The sequence below is a fragment of the Schistocerca serialis genome, chromosome 11, assembly GCF_023864345.2.
Source record: "Schistocerca serialis cubense isolate TAMUIC-IGC-003099 chromosome 11, iqSchSeri2.2, whole genome shotgun sequence".
Lineage (NCBI taxonomy): Eukaryota > Metazoa > Arthropoda > Insecta > Orthoptera > Acrididae > Schistocerca > Schistocerca serialis.
Window position 1 is genome coordinate 198,558,564 of NC_064648.1, and position 20,438 is coordinate 198,579,001.

At 42.5% G+C, this 20,438-nt stretch overlaps 2 protein-coding genes across 8 annotated transcripts in view; one reads left to right on the forward strand and one right to left on the reverse strand.

The window, feature by feature from the left end:
• The window catches only part of LOC126426826 (uncharacterized), a 269,461-nt gene extending 249,024 nt beyond the window's left edge, over window positions 1–20,437 (reverse strand). The window contains exon 1 of the mRNA XM_050088849.1: window positions 20,379–20,437. Within this exon, the coding sequence (XP_049944806.1) occupies window positions 20,379–20,408 (30 nt within the window). The 5' untranslated portion in view covers window positions 20,409–20,437. The remainder of the gene's footprint in view (window positions 1–20,378) is intronic.
• The window catches only part of LOC126426822 (serine/threonine-protein kinase OSR1), a 523,270-nt gene that overhangs the window by 181,487 nt on the left and 321,345 nt on the right, over window positions 1–20,438 (forward strand). For 4 of the 7 annotated variants that reach the window (XM_050088845.1, XM_050088842.1, XM_050088844.1 and 1 more), the window contains exon 2: window positions 9,265–9,378. The exons of the other annotated variants lie outside the window; for them this stretch is intronic. In XM_050088845.1, the coding sequence (XP_049944802.1) occupies window positions 9,265–9,378 (114 nt within the window). The remainder of the gene's footprint in view (window positions 1–9,264; window positions 9,379–20,438) is intronic. 7 annotated transcript variants of the gene reach the window in all.

The following is a 20,438-nucleotide window of genomic DNA, read 5'->3' on the forward strand; positions in this document are numbered from 1 at the left end:
TGATGCCGTTCCGTCGAAACAAGCAATAAAATGTTTATATAATAACTTTGAGGAGACTGGATCTGCCATCAAGAAGAAACTCAACAGGACGACCAAGAAATGAGCGTTCTGCATCTACATCTACATCTACATGGTTACAATTCACAGTTAAGTCCCTTGTAGAGGGTTCATCGAACCATTTTCATACAGCTTCTCTTCCGTTCCTCCCTCGAATGGAGCATGGGAAAAAGGGACACCTAAATCTTTCCGTTCGAGCTCTGATTTCTCTTATTTTACTATGATGATCATTTCTCCCAATGTAGGTGCGTGTCAACAAAATATTTTCGCATTCGGAAGAGAAAGTTGGTGATTGAAATTTCGTAAATAGATCTCGCCGCAAAGAAAACCGCCTTTGTTTCCGTGACTGCCACCCCAACTCGCGTATCATATCAGTGACACTCTCACCCCTATTGCGCGATAACACGAAACGGGCTGCCCTTCTTTGCACTTTTTCGATGTCCTCCGTCAATGCTACGTGGTAAGGATCCCACACCGTTGAGCAATATTCCAGCAGAGGACGGACAAGTGTAATGTAGGCTGCCTCTTTAGTGGATTTGTCGCATCTTCTACGTGTTCTGCCAACAAAGCGTAGTATTTGTTTCGCCGTCCTCACAATGTATAAATGTCGCTGTAGATGTAGGATTCATGGTGTCAGGTCCCTCCAGCACTGCGTCAGACATTAGTCGATCCCCTGCCACGTCGCGTTGCGGCCCCTCTGTGTGCTGGCGGGGGCCCTACGCGATATTAGGCAGGAGTACCAGTTTCTTTGGCTCTTCAGTGTCTCTCGTTGGCCCCATCGTTACTCGGGGCTGAGACGTACTCACCGCAGCCTGTCTTCCTCGTGTGCCTCGCCGCAGCTACAGGCGAGACGGGCCTCGCTTAAAACGCGACACCGCCCGCCGTTATGGCTGAACAATGGGGCGTGACGGAATGCCGTCAGCTTTTGTGGCGCTTCGCTACACAATGGCGCAGCCGGCTGGACTACCAGCCTCTGGAGCCAAATGCCAGTCGCAACTGCCCATCGCGCTGTGTGCGGCCGCAGCAGAGTGCACGGCGGAGGGCTCTTTGTACAAAAACAGAAGCCGTTCCCCGTCCCACTCCGGTCGAGTTGTCTTACAGCACACTAAAACCCATCCACCACTGTTTCTTTAACATTCTCAGTACAACTGAGACAGAGGGATGCGTAAAACACATTACCAAGCCTGACACGGTGTAGGAAAACAGTTAGCATTCAAATAGGGCGACCAACATGAAGTTTTCACTCTGCAGCGGAGTGTGCGTATGAAACGTCCTCTCAGATTAAAACTGTGTGCCGGACCGTGACTCGAACTCGGGACCTTTGCCTTTCGCAGGCAAGTGCTCTACCAACTGGGCTACCCAAGCACGACTCACGCCCGGTACTCACAGCTTTACTTCTGCCAGTACCTCGTCTCCTACCTTCCAAACTTTAGAGAAGCTCTCCTGCGAACCTTGCAGAACTAGCACTCCTGAAAGAAAGGATACTGCGGAGACATGGCTTAGTCACAGCCTTGGGGATGTTTCCAGAATGAGATTTTCACTCTGCAGCGGAGTGTGCGCTAATTTGAAACTTCCTGGCAGATTAAAACTGTGTGCCGGACTGTGACTCGAACTCGGGATCTTTGCCTTTCGCAGGCAAGTGCTCTACCAACTGGGCTACCCAAGCACGACTCACGCCCGGTACTCACAGCTTTACTTCTGCCAGTACCTCGTCTCCTACCTTCCAAACTTTAGAGAAGCTCTCCTGCGAACCTTGCAGAACTAGCACTCCTGAAAGAAAGGATACTGCGGAGACATGGCTTAGTCGCAGCCTTGGGGATGTTTCCAGAATGAGATTTTCACTCTGCAGCGGAGTGTGCGGTAATTTGAAACTTCCTGGCAGATTAAAACTGTGTGTTGGACCGAGACTCGAACTCGGGAGTCGATACAGTACTTGCCCGCGAAAGGCAAAGGTCCCGAGTTTGAGTCTCGGTCCGGCACACTGTTTTAATCTGCCAGGAAGTTTCATATCAGCGCAGACTCCGCTGCAGAGTGAAAATTTCATTCTGGAAACATTCCCCAAGGCTGTGGCTAAGCCATGTCTCCATAATATCATTTCTTCCAGGACTGCTAGTTCTGCAAGGTTCGCAGGAGAGCTTCTGTGGAGTTTGTAAGGTAGGAGACGAAGTACTGGCAGAAGTAAAGCTGTGAGGACGGGGCGTGAGTCGTGCTTGGGTAGCCCAGGTGGCAGAGCACTTGCCCAGGAAAGCCAAAGGTCCCGAGTTCGAGTCTCGGTCCGGCACACCGTTTTAATCTTCCAGGAAGTTTCAGGGTGACCAACATTTGATCATGATTTTAAGGGCCTCCCATCGGGTAGACCGTTCGCCTGGTGCAAGTCTTTCGATTTGACGCCACTTCGGTGACTTGCGCGTCGATGGGGATGAAATGATGATGATTAGGACAACACAACACCCAGCCCCTGAGCGGAGAAAATCTCCGACCCAGCCGGGAATCGAACCCGGGCTCTTAGGATTGACATTTTGTCGCGCTGACCACCCAGCTACTGGGGGTGGACACCATGATTTTAAGGGAGGTTTAAGAGAAGTCTGGTAGGAATAAATTTCAGCAGCACAACTACGCCACATTTTCTTGGAATGGGAGACAATGGAGAATTCCTTGAAAAATTCAGCTAATGCCTGTCTTGAATTGTTGATTGCATCTATATAAATTTATCTGTTTAAGATTCATAAACATTTCATTTTATCTATCATTTCTCTTCTGTTATAATTTCATGTACTGACACGTCCTATGAGCGTTTTCTTGTTTGAAGTGCACAGTAGAGTTGATTGTGATGTCTTTTAAATGTCCTTTTCAAATTTATAAACAGCAATGGATGTCACTTAAATCACTGCAAGAAGACAGGGATTGCATATGAACAAACTGAATGATCATTAAAAAAATTATATGTGAACAGCAGACTAACAAACAAAATAAATATTCTTTAATGTTACGTTAACCATCACATCCTCCACAGTACATGTGAATACTATAAAGAACATCCTTAACATCTGTACGTACTTTGGTTAAATGTTATTTCCATTACGACCTGAAGATGACGTTTCTGCCTGGAAACATGTTGTGTTATTAAATAATTTAAGTAAATCAACAGAAATGTGTGAGTGGCAACGTTATCTGCATTTCTTATTTTTGGGTCAGTCATGCACAATTTTCACTGAATATGACTTTAAATGATATTACAGGATTGGAACTCATCTCAGACTTTCGCCTGTAGCCAGCCCTGCAGTAGAAGTTTAATACCTATACTTATTCTAGTTTGAAGTGATTGCATTCACTTTGTGTCTGCTACAGTCTTTTACGAAATTACGAAAATTACGCTAGAAATGTAAGGTTTTCCAAACGTGAAAAAATGTTCCAAGGTACGAGATTCAAATTTAAAAGTGCTGACATCGAGAAAAATCTTGTCAAAACTGTATTTAATATTCTTGGTGTTACAGCATTACCCCTTCTACACACCAGTAATCAGCAATTGAAATCAAGTTAAGAAGAAGTATTATCAAAAACCAGCTATAAGTTAAGAACATTTTTAAATAGAAGTTATTGTCATCTGACACAGATTTGCATTTCGAAGACAAGGAAAATTGTTAAGACTTTAAAGAAGCTCAGTTCACTTGCACATATCACGTGTTCTATGGTAGAAGACCTCATTGCCTTTCAAGGTACAAGATGGCGGATGGCCAAAAAAGTATCGCTCAACCTTTCACACGTTATGTAACTAATGTTAAAAATGTACAGAATTTTACCCCCAGCATAAGACACTGTAACTGAATAATTGAGAATATGCTCGAAATAGCTTCAATGCATTACACAGCACTTACATGGAGGGGTCCCTAGCAGTGGAACTGCCATTTTGAAGCTGTCGTGTATGGTGATGTAGGTTAAGGTTCCATATATGACACACTGCAGCCATTCACCATGCTGGACCCTCATTTGCAAGTAGTCAAAAAAAAAAAAAATAATTCCGAAATTTCGCGTGATACTCTATCGCTTTAAAAAAGACACATTTTTGGAATATGACTGGCAACAGCCATTAAGTAATGTATAAAATACATATCTGAATTATCAGCTGTTATTATTTTAAACCCAAATTTCGGTTTCGGTCATGGATCATCTTCACAGATGAAGGGTTAAAATGTTTTAAGCCGCCATTACTTAAATTGTGTAGTGCATGCCATGAATATAAATATATGATATAAGACTTTAAAAGCAAACATCCGAATTAGTATTCAGATGTTTACTTTTAAAGTCCTGTGTCATACATTTACATTCATGACATGCTCTATACATTTTAAGTAATGACTAATGCTATATGGTTGCTAAACCATTTTAACGCTTCATCCATGAAGATGGTCCAAGACCAAAAGTGGTAGAATTTGGGCTTAAAATAAAAACAGCTGATGGTTCAAATATGCACTTTATACATTAAAAAAGAAAGATTACACAAGCTGCTTCTGTAGCGTAATAGTTGAAATGGCTCTCAGCACTATCTGAGGTCATCAGTCCCCTAGACTTACAGGTACTTAAACCTACCTAACCTAAGGACATCAGACACGTCCATGCCCGAGGCAGGATTCGAACCTGCGACCGTAGCAGCAGCACGGTTTCGGACTGAAGCGCCTAGAACCGCTCGGTCACAAAGACTGACTTAGCGTAATGGATATATTACAAGTCTGCTATGCAAGAGGTTGTTGTATTGGATCGCGTGAGATACTTTGCAATTCTTTATATTTAAATCGTTATGAAAATGTCTGTGATCATTGTTTTAATTCAGTTAATGAGTTTAAATGTATTTTTTTATTTCTGTTCCTTTGTCACATCATTTTTAATGAATATATTAAATTTTTCAATTGCTCTCTTTTTTTCCTTCCTGTCATTCTTTTTCTAGTTTGATTTTTATTTCTGTATCACAATATTTAAACATTTGGAAATGTCGGTCAATCAGTTAAATGAAAACGAAATAATGTATTTATATGTGCAATGGTGTGAAAAATGTAATTGTCGTTACAAAATGTAAGTTTTCTTGGATTGTGATCGTCATATAAACACGTAAAACATAAATTCTTATTGCACTAAGGACAAAAGAATATAGATCAAGGTTTAAGCGAAAGAAGAGGTTATATGCAAAATGAAATACAAACAAACTGAGGAATAGAAATGATGGATAATGAATGTTGTAACAAAAATACGGATGATGAAATGGAAGTAATTAAATCGACATTAATTCATGCAAATAATGAAAGTCATGTATTCGAAGTTTTGAACTGGAAAAAGCATTAGGGGAAGAAAAATTAGAGGAACTGAAGAAGTTAATGCAGTGATTAAAAATTTCGTGACAAAGAAATAGAAATAAAAAATTACATTTGAACCCTTTAGTTGAAATAAAAGAATTATTAAAGTAATTTTGATAAAGATTTAAAAATTAAAATTTTCAAAGAACCTAACGAGACTTGAACCCAAAATCTCTTGCATAGGAGAGTTATAATATATCTATGACGCGATGCAACCATCCTGTAAATTGTTACCAGCTTTAAGTCTATAGAGCATCACGTGGAATTCCGAAACTACACTACTGGCCATTAAAATTGCTACACCACGAAGATGACGCGCTACAGATGCGAAATTTAACCGACAGGAAGAAGATGCTGTGATATGCAAATGATTAGCTTTTCAGAGCATTCACACAAGGCTGGCGCCGGTGGCGACACCTACAACGTGCTGACACGAGGAAATTTTCCATCCGATTTCTCATACACAAACAGCAGTTGACCGGCGTTGCCTGGTGAAACGTTTTTGTGATGCCTCGTGTAATGAGGAGAAATGTGTACCATCACGATTACGACTTTTATAAAGGTCGGATTGTAGCCAATGGCGTTTGCGGTTTATCGTATCGCAACATTGCTGCTCGTGTTGGTCGAGATTCAGTGACTATTAGCAGAATATGGAATCGGTGGGTTCAGGAGGGTTATACGGAACACCGTGCTGGATCCCAACGGCCTCGTATCACTAGCAGTCGAGATGACAGGCATCTTATCTGAATGACTGTAACGGATCGTGCGCCCACGTCTCGATCCCTGAGTCAACAGATGGGGACGTTGGCAAGACAACAACCATCTGCAAGAACAGTTCGACGACGTTTGAATCAGCACGGACTATCAGCTCGGAGACGACGGCTGCGGTTAGCCTTGACGCTGCATCACAGACAGGAGCGCTTGCGATGGTGTAGTCGACGACGAACCTGGGTGCACGAATGGCAAAACGTCATTTTTTCGGATTAATCCAGGTTCTGTTTACAGCATCGTGATGGTCGCATCCGTGTTTGGCGACATCGCGGTGAACGCACATTGGAAGCGTGTATTCGTCATCGCCATACTGGCGTATCACCCGGCGTGACGGTATTGGGTGCCATTGGTTCCACGTCTCGGACACCTCTTGTTCGCATTGACGGCACTTTGAACAGTGGACGTTACATATCAGATGTGTTACGACCCGTGGCTCTACCCTTCATTCGATTCCTGCGAAACTCTACATTTCAGCAGGATAATGCACGACCGCATGTTGCAGGTCCCGTACGGGCCTTTCTGGATACAGAACATGTTCGACTGCTGCCCTGGCCAGCACATTCTCCAGATCTCTCACCAACTGAACACGTATGGTCAATGGCTCGTCACAATACGCCAGTCACTACTCTTGATGAACTGTGGTATCGTGCTGCAGCTGCACGGGCAGCTGTACCTGTACACGCCATCCGAGCTCTGTTTGACTCGATGCCCAGGCTTATCGAGGCCATTATTACGGCCAGAGGTGGTTGTTCTGGGTACTGATTTCTCAGGATCTATGCACCCAAATTGCGTGAAAATGTAATCACATGTCAGTTCTAGTATAATATATTTGTCCAATGGATACCCATTTATCATCCGCATTTCTTCTTGGTATAGCAATTTTAATGGCCAGTAGTGTATTTTTCCGTAGATTACTTGCAAATGAGGGTTCATCAGGATGAATTGCTCCAGGAGACCTTAACATACCTCACCGTATAAATAGCTTCAAAATGTCGATCCCACTGCTGGGGGCGTCTGCTGGTTAAACATGTAGAACTTATAATATTTACAAATGCTGCAGGAATCACAGCCTTATGTCTAGAACAAAATAAAAATGCTGAAAGCGGTATATGGGTGTTTCTAGTCCACATTCCTTCATATCTAACAGCAACGAAAACAATATAAAATGCTGCAAGGTATTTATAGGGTTTCTAATGCACATTTCTTCGTGTGGCTCTAAAAGTGGCCGCTAGATTGAAACACCAACATGGAAGCATCATGGCTTGTGCTCCTAGGTATACTATGCCCCAGATACGACACACTCTCTCCCACCGTAGATTCACTGCAGCCGACGACCATCACAGACAAGCGTATACACCATAGAGTAAATATCTCTGGAGTGAGCATTGTGTTCTGCGCATGTTATCAACATTAAACCAGGATTGTCACGTGTTTTCGGTACTTCGCTGTGCGTGTGTGCTTTCCTCAGAGTTTGAAGTTTATATTATCAAGAGTTTCCGTTGTGTTTTCACCGTTTGTTGATAGTGTAACAGCGATGCTGAATTACTGTTGTTGCTACGGATGCAAATAAAAATATGTGAAAGGAGGGATCGTAACTTTTCATGGGTACTATGTTTAAAAATTTCGAGACGCTTTATAATTAAGGCTCGATTCTGTAGACCTATTTTTCTACGATTTTATGACTTTATAAAAGATATTATGGCTCGTGCAAAAGCTTACAAACAATCGCTTCCTCTCGTAAATTTTCTAGTGGAACAGGAAAGGGAATGGCTAGTTGTTTCAGCAAATACTATCCTCCATGCATTTATCAGTGACTTGTCGATTATGTATGTAGATTTGAAAGATGGGAGACAGATAAATTCAAAAGAGTGAGAGACTGTAATTGTCATCGTATAATATGTGTGGCCAAACCTTTTTGTTTACTACAAGGTTACAGTAGGAGACCATGTTAAGTGTGTCAAGGACATGGAGAATGATTATGTGTGATTTATATTTTAGTTTCCCGAAGTATGAACAACGAGTAAAGATGTGGCTCCCGAAAATAAGGAGGAGTAATTTTGTCCCCACAAAATATTCCAAGGTATGTTCAAAACACTTTGAAGAGGAATGTTTAGACAGAGAAAAATTTGGACGTGTGTGGCTGAAGGTAGCTAATCAAAGTACACATTCATCTTCTTTGGTGTATTTTGCCTTCAGTTTATTTTCTTCACCATTTGGTTAAGAAGCGTAAAATGTTAGTGAACATGTCCCCAAATTCTTTGATTTGTGTCACTTTCCACTTCCCTTAATGGTGTTATATGGGTTGACTGTTACATGACCAACTGTATTTGCTTTACCGTATATTTATTCTCCGATCGCTTTTTTTCCCCCTTCTTACTCAGTCTACTATTTATTTAATAAACTGGGAGCAAGTACGTAAAATGAGTTAAATAAAGACTTCAAAGTGTTACCAGTAAGAAAAATTGTGTTTTAGGTCGCAAAAAACGAGAAACTAAATACGCAGAAATAGCAGAAAAAAGGACGAATTTGCAGGGATATAATGGCTAATATGTGGCAAATTCGGTGTTTTTCGGACACTTGCAAAAGTACTAGTGTACTGTCAAGTCGTTTTGCAAGATTATCACTGCAAAAATGTACGTCAGACTCTGTAATACTATAAAGTGCCGTATCATACCGAAAACTACCAAAAATCGAGTGCATCTGAACTGTGACACCTGTCGCAAAGAAGCAAAATGCAGTATCACTTGCCCTTAAAAGTTACGTAGCTGGTTTATTCCCGGTATCAAATGGATTCTGTTAAAATTTCTCCGCAACATATATAAATAATCCACGACACGTACGAAAAGAATCCGTCTGTAGTAGGGATGTAGTGACATTCGAAATATACTGGACGCTGTACGGACAAACACACGACGTCCCGAAATCACGTGACCAGGCCGGCAACACAAAACCTGTTCTGCGCATGTGAATGCTCACTCCAGAGATATTTACTCTATGGTTTACACGTCAGTTCAAGACTGAAGCGTGAAGAAGAGAGCACGGAGACAGCGGATGTGTTGACACGTGATGGAGGTGCTGGATCTTTTTGCAGAACCGTGCCCGACGTTCGCCGCCGGAGAACTGGAGCTGTGATTGGGCCCGACGCGCCAATCATATTCCAGCACGACTCGGGCGGTTTCCTCGGTCACGTGATGGGCCGCTGCAGGTAAACATCCCCACCGTTCTCCAGCTGGTACGGCCTGCATGGCTCACCACCACCCAGCACGGCTTGGTTCCGGGCAGCGACGCCCGCTGCTTGTGCACCACACACTGCTTCCGCTATGCAACCCGACAACTGTTGACACCATTTTCTTTATTTTAGGCCATCACTCACCAGGCTACTCACTGGTCTGGTGTGGCCTGCCGAGGCTTCTTCTCCTGTGCCAGTCTCGTCTTCTGACAGCAGTGTTGCCACACAACCTCCTCAATTATTTCTGAATAAGAGGCAACTTGATAATAAGATCTCTCAGATTTCTACATCCTTCTGTAGCACCACATCTCAAACGCTATGGTTCTCTTCTTTCCGAGTTTCCCCACAGTCCCTTCGGGTCATAAGTCTTCTGGTTTTATACACCCTCTAAGAATTCCTCTCCTGCATTAACCCCTTTATCTCACATTCTCATGCAACCTCTGTTCTCAATTATTTTCTGGATAGGCTCTGTCTTTGTCTACAGTTTTTACCCTCTAGTACCACATACATTGTTCCCTGATCGCTTCACAGATGTCCTATACTTGTGTCCCTTTTCCTTGTCAGTGTTTTCCACATATTCTTTTCCTCACCAGTTCTGTGGAGAACCTCATCATTTCTTACCTCATCAGTCCATCTAATTTTCAACATTCTTCGATAGCACCACATCTCAAATGCTCTGATTCTCTTCTGTCCCAGTTTTCCCACTGTCGACGTTTCATTACTATACAATGCTGTGCTCCAAATCTGCATAGTCAGAAGTGTCTTCCTCAAAATAAGACCGAACTCTGATACTAGCAGACTTCTTTTTTCCAGAAATTTCCTTTTTGTCTTTGTTATTCGGTCTTTTATATCTTCCTTTCTTCACCTGTTATGTGTTAATTTGCTTCTGTGGTAGCACGATTTCTTAATTTCGCCTCTTTCATGGCCCCAAATTTTAATTTTAAGCTTTCCTGTAATCTCATTTCTACCACCCCTCATTTCTTTCACCTTTCTTTGATTGGCTCTCAGTCCACAACCAATGCTCATCAGAATGTTCATTCAATTCACCAGGTCCTGCAGTTCCCCTTCACTTTCACTGAGCAGTTCATCAGTGATTCTTATTGCTGATATCCTTTCACCCCGGATTTTAATCCTAATCCGGAATCATTCTGTTGTTTCCTCCGATCGATGCTCGATATGCAGGTTGTACAACACATGTCAAAGACTGCATCGTTCCCTTATGCCCTTTCTAATCAGCGCCCTCCATGCTTGGTCTTCCATTCTTACTGTTCTCTCTTGATTCTCGTACATATTTACATTCCCCCCTTTCCTATTTTTCTAATTATTTCAAAGATTCTTACTGTTCTCTGTTGACTCTCGTGCAGATTTACATAACCCTCCCCCCTTTCATATTTTTCTGATTATTTCAATCATCTTGCACAACTTGTGTCTTCAGATGCCCTTTCAATGTCGACAAATCAGTATAAAGTTGCAGAAAATTGTGTCATATGAAGATCTCAGCTCATTCACCCAATCAACTGAGTAGACTACTTGCATCCATAAATGATTCTGCCTGCTAAACTTGCATGCATATTTTGGGCTCAATACTTTTTTCGCATTCTGTCTGATTAATCGGAGGAACCACAAATCTTGTATTTTTGCACGTTCTGGGTTTTGTCACTTTTGCACGTAAGAATCCATTTGCATACGTGGTGGAGTCGATAGTAGCATATGGAACATACACCAATGCATGACTTTATTATTAAGGACACAGTCTCTTCTGTAAAACATAGTAAGCAACCTGAGGAAAGCGACACAAAGTCTGTAGATTAGCAACTAATTTAATAATCAGAGTTGTTAAATTCTATGTCAATAATCTGTTTTCCTCCAATTACTAATTTTTACAATCAAACAAACAAATAATTTGCGTTTTATGAGCAACTTCTCTGATTTGTCAACAAACTAAAGAATTCTTGCAACAAAAGGAGGATTGAATAAATTTTTGAAGCAGCTTGGTCTGGGGTGTGTGGTTTCAAGAAACTGATTAAGGCAAATAAAACCTGCTGCATTGTGAATGATTCCAGGTGATAATACAACGAACTTCTGAACGGCAAATAGCAACGGAAATTCTTAAATTAATCTACGTCTACGTGGATGTGTATCCTGGCGAACAATACACTCCAACTTCGTCTCTCTATGGAATTTTTCATTTACTTGATCAGATGGATGTTCCAACAAATCATTTTAATCATACTAACAACGCATGTTGTTCTCTACATCTTCAGATATGTAGTAGTTATATATGTAGCCACAATGAATATATATACAGGGTGGTTCATTGATATTAATCGGCCCAAATACCTCCCGAAATAAGCGTCAAACGAAAAAACTACAAAGAACAAAACTTGTCTAGCTTGAAGGGGGAAACGAGATGGCACTATGGTTGACCTGCTAGATGGCGCTGCCATAGGTCAAATGGATATCAACTGCGTTTTTTAAAAATAGGAACCTCCATTTTTATTACATATTCGTGTAGTACGTAAAAAAATATGAATGTTTTACTTGGACCACTTTTTTCGCTTTGTGATAGTCACAAACATATGGCTCACAATTTTAGACGAACAGTTGGTAACAGGTAGATTTTTTAAATTAAAATACAGAACGTAGGTACGTTTGAACATTTTATTTCGGTTGTTCCAATGTGACACATGTGCCTTTGTGAACTTATCATTTCTGAGAACGCATGATGTGACAGCGTGATTACCTGTAAATGCCACATTAATGCTATAAATGCTCAAAATGATGTCCGTCAACCTCAATGCATTTGGCAATACGTGTAACGACATTCCTCTCAACAGCGAGTAGTTCGCCTTCCGTAATGTTCGCACATGCATTGACAATGCGCTGAAGCATGATGTCAGGCGTTGTCGGTGGATCACGATAGCAAATATCCTTCAACTTTCCCCACAGAAAGAAATCCGGAGACGTCAGATCCGGTGAACGTGCGGGCCACGGTATGGTGCTTCGACGACCAATCCACCTGTCATGAAATATGCTATTCAATACCGTTTGAACCGCACGCGAGCTATGTGACGGACATGCATCATGTTGGAAGTACATCGCCATTCTGTCATGCTGCGAAACATCTTGTAGCAACATCGGTAGAAAATTACGTAGGAAATCAGCATACACTGCACCATTTAGATAAAATGGGGGCCAATTATCCTTCCTCCCATAATGCCGCTCCATACATTAACCCGCCAAGGTCGCTGATGTTCCACTTGTCGCAGCCATCGTGGATTTTACGATGCCCAATAGTGCATATTATGCCGGTTTACGTAACCGCTGTTGGTGAATGACGTATCGTCGCAAAATAGAACGCGTGCAAAAAATCTGTCGCGTCCCGTAATTTCTCTTGTGCCCAGTGGCAGAACTGTACACGACGTTCAAAGTCGTCGCCATGCAACTCCTGGTGCACAGAAATATGGTACGGTTGCAGTCGATGTTGACGTAGCATTCTCAACACCGACGTTTTTGAGATTCCCGATTCTCGCGCAATTTGTCTGCTACTGATGTGCGGATTAGCCGCGACAGCAGCTAAAACACCTACTTGGGCATCATCATTTGTTGCAGGTCGTGGTTGACGTTTCACACGTGGCTGAACACTTCCTGTTTCGTTAAATAACGCAACTATCCGGCGAACGGTCCGGACACTTGGATGATGTCGTCCAGGATACCGAGCAGCATACATACCACACGCCCGTTGGGATTTTGATCACAATAGCCATACATGAACACGATATCGCCCTTTTCCGCAATTGGTGAACGGTCCATTTTAACACGGGTAATGTATCACGACGCAAATACCGTCCGCACTGGCGGAATGTTACGTGATACCACGTACTTATACGTTTGTGACTATTACAGCGCCATCTGTCACAAAGCGAAAAAAGTGGTCCAACTAAAACATTCATATTTCTTTACGTACTAGACGAATATGTAGTAAAAAATGGGGGTTCCTATTTAAAAATCCGTTTGACCTATGGCAGCGCCATCTAGCGGGACAACCATAGCGCCATCTGGTTTCCCCCTTTCGTTCTTTTTAGTTTTTTCGTTTGACGCTTATTTCGTGATGAGCACTTGTTGATTTTCGCTAGTGTGTAACGCATTTCTTCTACTGAACAAATGCTCATTGCTCTTAAGGTATGGATTTTAGAGCTCATGATTGCTATACTTTTTTTATTATTTTTGTGTAAGGACCCTGCCCCTAAAGTTGTTTTTTTTTTGGGGGGGGGGACGACGACACCCTGTCGCATTTGTGTCTACACTAGAGGGTGACAATTACTGCACTATACGAAAAAAAAGTAACTTAGTTACAAACTACGGCGTGAGCACACTTTATTCAACATGTAAACGTCACTACAGATACTTAGATTTAGGGACCGAGCGAGGTGGCGCGCAGTGGTTGCACACTGGACTCGTATTCGGAAGGACGACGGTTCAATCCCGCGTCTGGCCATCCTGATTTAGGTTTTCCGTGATTTCCCTAAATCGCTCCAGGCAAATACTGGGATGGTTCCTTTCAAAGGGCACGGCCGACTTCCTTCCTCATCCTTCCCTAATCCCATGAGACCGATGACTTCAATGTTTGGTCTCTTTCCCCAAACAACCCAACCCAACCCAACTCAGATTTAGGTTATGACACTTTCGATGTGTCTACCATCATTGGCGATGATGTGGCACACATGAATAGCGAAATTCTGCATGGCCCGCTGAAGTGTTGGAACATCGATGCAGTCGACGACATCCTGAATGGCTGTTTCCAGCTCAGGAATGCTTTTGGGTTTATTGCTGTACACCTTATCTTTAACATAGCCCCATAAAAGGCAGTCCCACGTGTTCAGGTCCGGAGAATATGGCGGCCAATCGAGGCCCAGGGCAGTGGCCTCTGGGTACCCCAGAGCCAGAATGCGGTCCCCAAAGTGCTCCTCCAGGACATCGAACACTCTCCTGCTTCGATGGGGCCGAGCTCCGTCTTGCATGAACCACATCTTGTAGAAATCAGGGTCACTTTGGATGTTGTTGTTGTGGTCTTCAGTCCTGAGACTGGTTTGATGCAGCTCTCCATGCTACTCTATCCTGTGCAAGCTTCTTCAACTCCCAGTACCTACTGCAGACTACATCCTTCTGAATCTGCTTAGTGTATTCATCTCTTGGTCTCCCTCTACGATTTTTAGCCTCCACGCTGCCCTCCAATGCTAAATTGGTGATCCCTTGATGCCTCAGAACATGTCCTACCAACCGATCCCTTCTTCTTGTCAAATTGTGCCACAAACTCCTCTTCTCCCCAATCCTATTCAATACCTCCTCATTAGTTATGTGATCTACCCATCTAATCTTCAGCATTCTCCTGTAGCACCACATTTCAAAAGCTTCTATTCTCTTCTTGTCCAAACTATTTATCGTCCATGTTTCACTTCTATACATGGCTACACTCCATACAAATACTTTCAGAAATGGCTTCCTGACACTTAAATCTATACTCGGTGTTAACAAATTTGTCTTCTTCAGAAACGCTTTCCTTGCCATTGCCACTCTACATTTTATATCCTCTCTACTTCGACCATGATCAGTTATTTTGCTCCCCAAATAGCAAAACTCCTTTACTACTTTAAGTGTCTCATTTCCTAATCTAATTCCCTCAGCATCACCCGACTTAATTCGACTACATTCCATTATCCTCGTTTTGCTTTTGTTGATGTTCATCTTATATCCTCCCTTCAAGACGCTATCCACTCCATTCAACTGCTCTTCCAAGTCCTTTGCTGTCTCTGACAGAATTACAATGAAATCATTTTCCAAAACCTTCACGTACCGTCCGGAAGTCACAATGCCGTTGAGGAATATCGTACCGATTATTCAGTGACTGGACGTTGCCCTTCACACAGCCACCAGTTGAGGGTGAAGAGACTTCTCGATCGCCAAATGCGGATTCTCAGTCCCCCAAATGCGCCAGTTTTGCTTACTGACCAACCCATCCAAATGAAAGTGGGCTTCGTCGCTAAACCAAAGCATATTCACATCAAAAGTTCCCATCATGCCTCGCGGTACAGTTTGAACGTCCTAACGCAAAATGTTCAGAAGTTATGACGATTCTATTATAAATAGTTCAATAATTGTCGCGCTATATTTTACTTTACACACTAAACACTGTACTTTCACGTTGGAAACGGTTCTGGAACTTTCCACTTTCTATATTACGTTATAGAAATTCAGAAACTGTTTCTAGCGCTGAACTACAGTGTCTGGCATGTAAAGCAAAGTAGTATACACAGAAATACCTATATACAGGGTGATTCGAAAAGAATACCACAACTTTAGGAATTTAAACCTCTGCAACGACAAAAGGCAGAGCTAAGCACTATCTGTCGGCGAATTAAGGGAGCTATAAAGTTTCATTTAGTTGTACATTTGTTCGCTTGAGGCGCTGTTGACTAGGCGTCAGCATCAGTTGATGCTAAGATGGCGACCGCTCAACAGAAAGCTTTTTGTGTTATTGAGTACGGCAGAAGTGAATCGACGACAGTTGTTCAGCGTGCATTTCGAATGAAGTATGGTGTTAAACCTCCTGATAGGTGGTGTATTAAACGTTGGTATAAACAGTTTACAGAGAATGGGTGTTTGTGCAAAGGGAAAAGTTCTGGACGGCCGAGAACGAGTGATGAAAATGTAGCACGCATCCAGCAAGCATTTGTTCGCAGCCCAGGAAAATCGACTCGCAGAGCTAGCAGAGAGTTGCAAATTCCACAATCAACTGTATGGGGAGTCCTACGAAAAAGGTTAGTTATGAAACCTTATCCCGAGGCGATGGATCGGCCGCCAGGCAGCCCGTGACAGAGCACTTCATCACTGGCCTCCAAGAAGCCCTGATCTTACCCCCTGCGATTTTTTCTTATGGGGGTATGTTAAGGATATGGTGTTTCGGCCACCTCTCCCAGCCACCATTGATGATTTGAAACGAGAAATAACAGCAGCTATCCAAACTGTTACGCCTGATATGCTACAGAGAGTGTGGAACGAGTTGGAGTATCGGGTAGATATTGCTCGAGTGTCTGGAGGGGGCCATATTGAACATCTCTGAACTTGTTTTTAAGTGAAAAAAAACCTTTTTAAATACTCTTTGTAATGATGTATAACAGAAGGTTATATTATGTTTCTTTCATTAAATACACATTTTTAAAGTTGTGGTATTCTTTTTGAATCACCCTGTATTTCAGGTAATCGATGATGCTCTTCAAAAAATAAAGCCTAAACGCATTCAAAAAATAAAGCCTAAACGCATTCAAAAAACAAAGCCTAAACGCATTCAAAAAATAAAGCCTAAACGCATTCAAAAAATAAAGCCTAAACGCATTCAAAAAATAAAGCCTAAACGCATTCAAAAAATAAAGCCTAAACGCATTCAAAAAATAAAGCCTAAACGCATATGGTACAATAAAACTGCTTTCACTCGATTGCGCATAGACGAATAAAACATAAAAATTATCAACATAATGTTTCATGTGTATCTTCAAAAGCTACATCATCAGTCAGAAGCAAAACTGAAATAAGACGTTTATGTTGCACCTGACGAAATCACAACGGAACTAAGCTATACGTAAAATTTGTTTTGTAGGACATACGCAAACGAGAAGCATGATTAATAGAATGACATCAGCTTCAGTTGCGATAAGATTTATTCAATCGCACGACCGATTTTTGGATTATAAAATCCCACCTTCAGGTGTATAAAAAGCTTGAAACCGGCCGTGGATCGAAGAAATCAATATTACAACTGAGGCGAATGTCACACTATTAAAAACTATACGTGACAGAAAAAAAATTTGGTCAGATATGGATTCACTGGGCAAAAAATCATAAGGTTATTCTATATCTAACAAAATAAAACAAAAAAATATTTTTCCACTCGCCTATGTAAGCGTTGATAGATCGCAAATTGTAGTACAATCCATAAAGGATGGAGAAGCCTTGCGAGGTGCCGGGGTGGAGATGAGTTTGTACCTCTTTAATTCTGACGAATTTTGCATGAGAACGAGAAATGCACTCTACCCCCTCCTTACCTATCACCTAATTAATGATGTGCAGAACGGTAACGAAGGGAAATGGTGGTGGACCCTGCTAGTTGGTAAAATAAGGAGTGCACACTCAAAATAATTTAATAAATATCGTAATCTACTCAGAGAGAGAAAAAGAGAACTTTATCATAATAAATAACAGGAAATGGGATTCTGCGTATATCAACGAAATGATATGCGGCTTAAATATTACAATACGATTTATTACACATCAGAACATAAAGGCACCTGATTATAGACACAAACAGTAGGTTAAAGGATAGGGTATTCTGAACTATTATGCGAATAAGAGTTGGCTCGAGAACAAGGGGCTCCTACTCTCTGTGAGGCAATAGATTGACGATAATGACTGGAGGTCCTAATGAATCAAATATTAGTCTCCCGACTATACAGGGTGAGTCACCTAACGTTACCGCCGGATATATTTCGTAAACCACATCAAATACTGACGAACCGATTCCACAGACCGAACGTGAGGAGAGGGGCTAGTGTAATTGGTTAATACAAACCATAAAAAGATGCACGGAAGTATGTTTTTTAACACAAACCTACGTTTTTGTAAATGGAACCCCGTTAGTTTTGTTAGCACATCTGAACATATAAACAAATACATAATCAGTGCCGTTTGTTGCATTGTAAAATGTTAATTACATCCGGAGATATTGTAACCTAAAGTTGACGCTTGAGTACCACTCCTCCGCTATTCGATCGTGTGTATCGGAGAGCACCGAATTACGTAGGAATCCAAAGGGAACAGTGATGGACCTTAGGTACAGAAGAGACTGGAACAGCACATTACGTCCACATGCTAACACCTTTTTATTGGTCTTTTTCACTGACGCACATGTACATTACCATGAGGGGTGAGGTACACGCACACACGTGGTTTCCGTTTTCAATTACGGAGTGGAATAGAGTGTGTCCCGACATGTCAGGCCAATAGATGTTCAATCTGGTGGCCATCATGTACCGTGTGTACCGTGATGCGCCTACAACCCCAGAGGATATGAAACAACGTATTGTGGCAGCCTGCGGCGACATTACACCAGATGTACTGCGGCGTGTACGACATTCATTACGCCAGAGATTGCAATTATGTGCAGCAAATGATGGCCACCACATTGAACATGGTAATGTACATGTGCGTCAGTGAAAAAGACCAATAAAAAGGTGTTAGCATGTGGACGTAATGTGCTGTTGCAGTCTCTTCTGTACCTAAGGTCCATCACTGTTCCCTTTGGATCCCTACGTAATTCGGTGCTCTCCGATACACACGATCGAACCGCGGAGGAGTGGTACTCAAGCGTCAACTTTAGGTTACAATATCTCCGGATGTAATAAACATTTTACAATGCAACAAACGGCACTGATTACGTATTTGTCTATATGTTCAGATGTGCTAACAAAACTAAAGCGGTTCCATTTAAAAAAACGTAGGTTTGTGTTAAAAAACATACTTCCGTGCATTTTTTTAATGGTTTGTATTAACCAGTTACACTAGCCCCTCTCCTCACGTTCGGTCTGTGGAATCGATTCGTCAGTATTTGATGTGGTTTACGAAATATATCCAGCGGTAATGTTAGGTGACTCACCCTGTATAGCAGTATCGCAATTAGTGAGAGCTCAAATGGGATCGCATGGAGAAACAAGCAAGGTGGACTTGTAGCAAAGCGAGCGCGCATGATGTTGAGGACTTGAGTATCAAATTGATAGCTCCTACAATGTCGGAGCCGCAAAATACCACACCAGACCTGAAATCTGCAGCACGTCCTCGGTAGGTAACTTTCTGATGATGTAGGCGCCGATTTCTGCCATGCAGCAACTCTATGTCAACCCCTGGCCTCGAAGGCTGTCCGAGAATTCTAAGTTCTGCGACCAAGCCGTAAGACCGTCCGACTCCGACGAAGATCAGAACCCGAATACCTACTGCCCGCGCAACGCAAGAGCGAAGCAAACATTGCTCAATTCCCTACTCTCCTCGAAAACCGCGAATCAGCATTCTGTTCTGACTCCAATATTCCCCCCACGGTGTCTCAGAACATCATTCGCGCCAATAGGCGACCGTTCCCTCCAATTCTGAGCAGGGCGTTATGACGTGAACTAGCCTCGGTTCAAGTTGACCAATCATGCCTCTGCTATTCAGCTGAGGGCACTGAACTTGCCGTTTGACCAGCTACAGAAACAACCCGCCTAGACCACCGGCCATCTGGTGCCGGACAGTTGCACCTAGCAGAGCACAGTCCACAAGTATTCTCAGAATCAAGAGGACAATGCAGTCAGTCGGCGTAAGGTATCTTCGTTCTGATCGCGCCAGAACGGTAAACACACTCAGACGTCTCGTAGGTCGTTTCCCCCTGCATACAATAGGCGAAACTCGACCGATGTCAGTCGTTCCGGCTGGCGCTTAACCCCATTGTACGAAACCCTCAGAATTCAGTCAAGTGCAGCCCGAAATGCAGTGTGCCGCGTCCTCCAATGCTAGCCTCCCACAGACCAGGCAACTAACCCAATATGCATAGGAATCAAGTGAAAAGTATTTTTGAGCTCTCAGTACAAATACTCTCATTACAACAACCTTATTCGGTCTGTTACTACAGTGCAATGACACAGAACATTAATAAAATTCATCAAAATGAGAGGCGACATGCGAAAGAGGGCATGGAACCTCTCAGCCTATTAGCTGAGATAGAGCACTTTTCCTGAGCAGGAATTATTTTTGAACTGCAGGCACATAGCTAACGTTTCCAACAAACTGGATACATTTGGAATTTACTTCAGTGTACTATAAAGTAGCTGATCCGACGCTTTCGTCGGCTGTGTCGACAAAAGTTTATTCTCCGAGAAAAAAGTGGGAGGTCCTACCTGGTGCATGAAAGTCGGCCCTGAAGCCATTCTACAGTCGGTGTTGTCTTGCGACGTCGC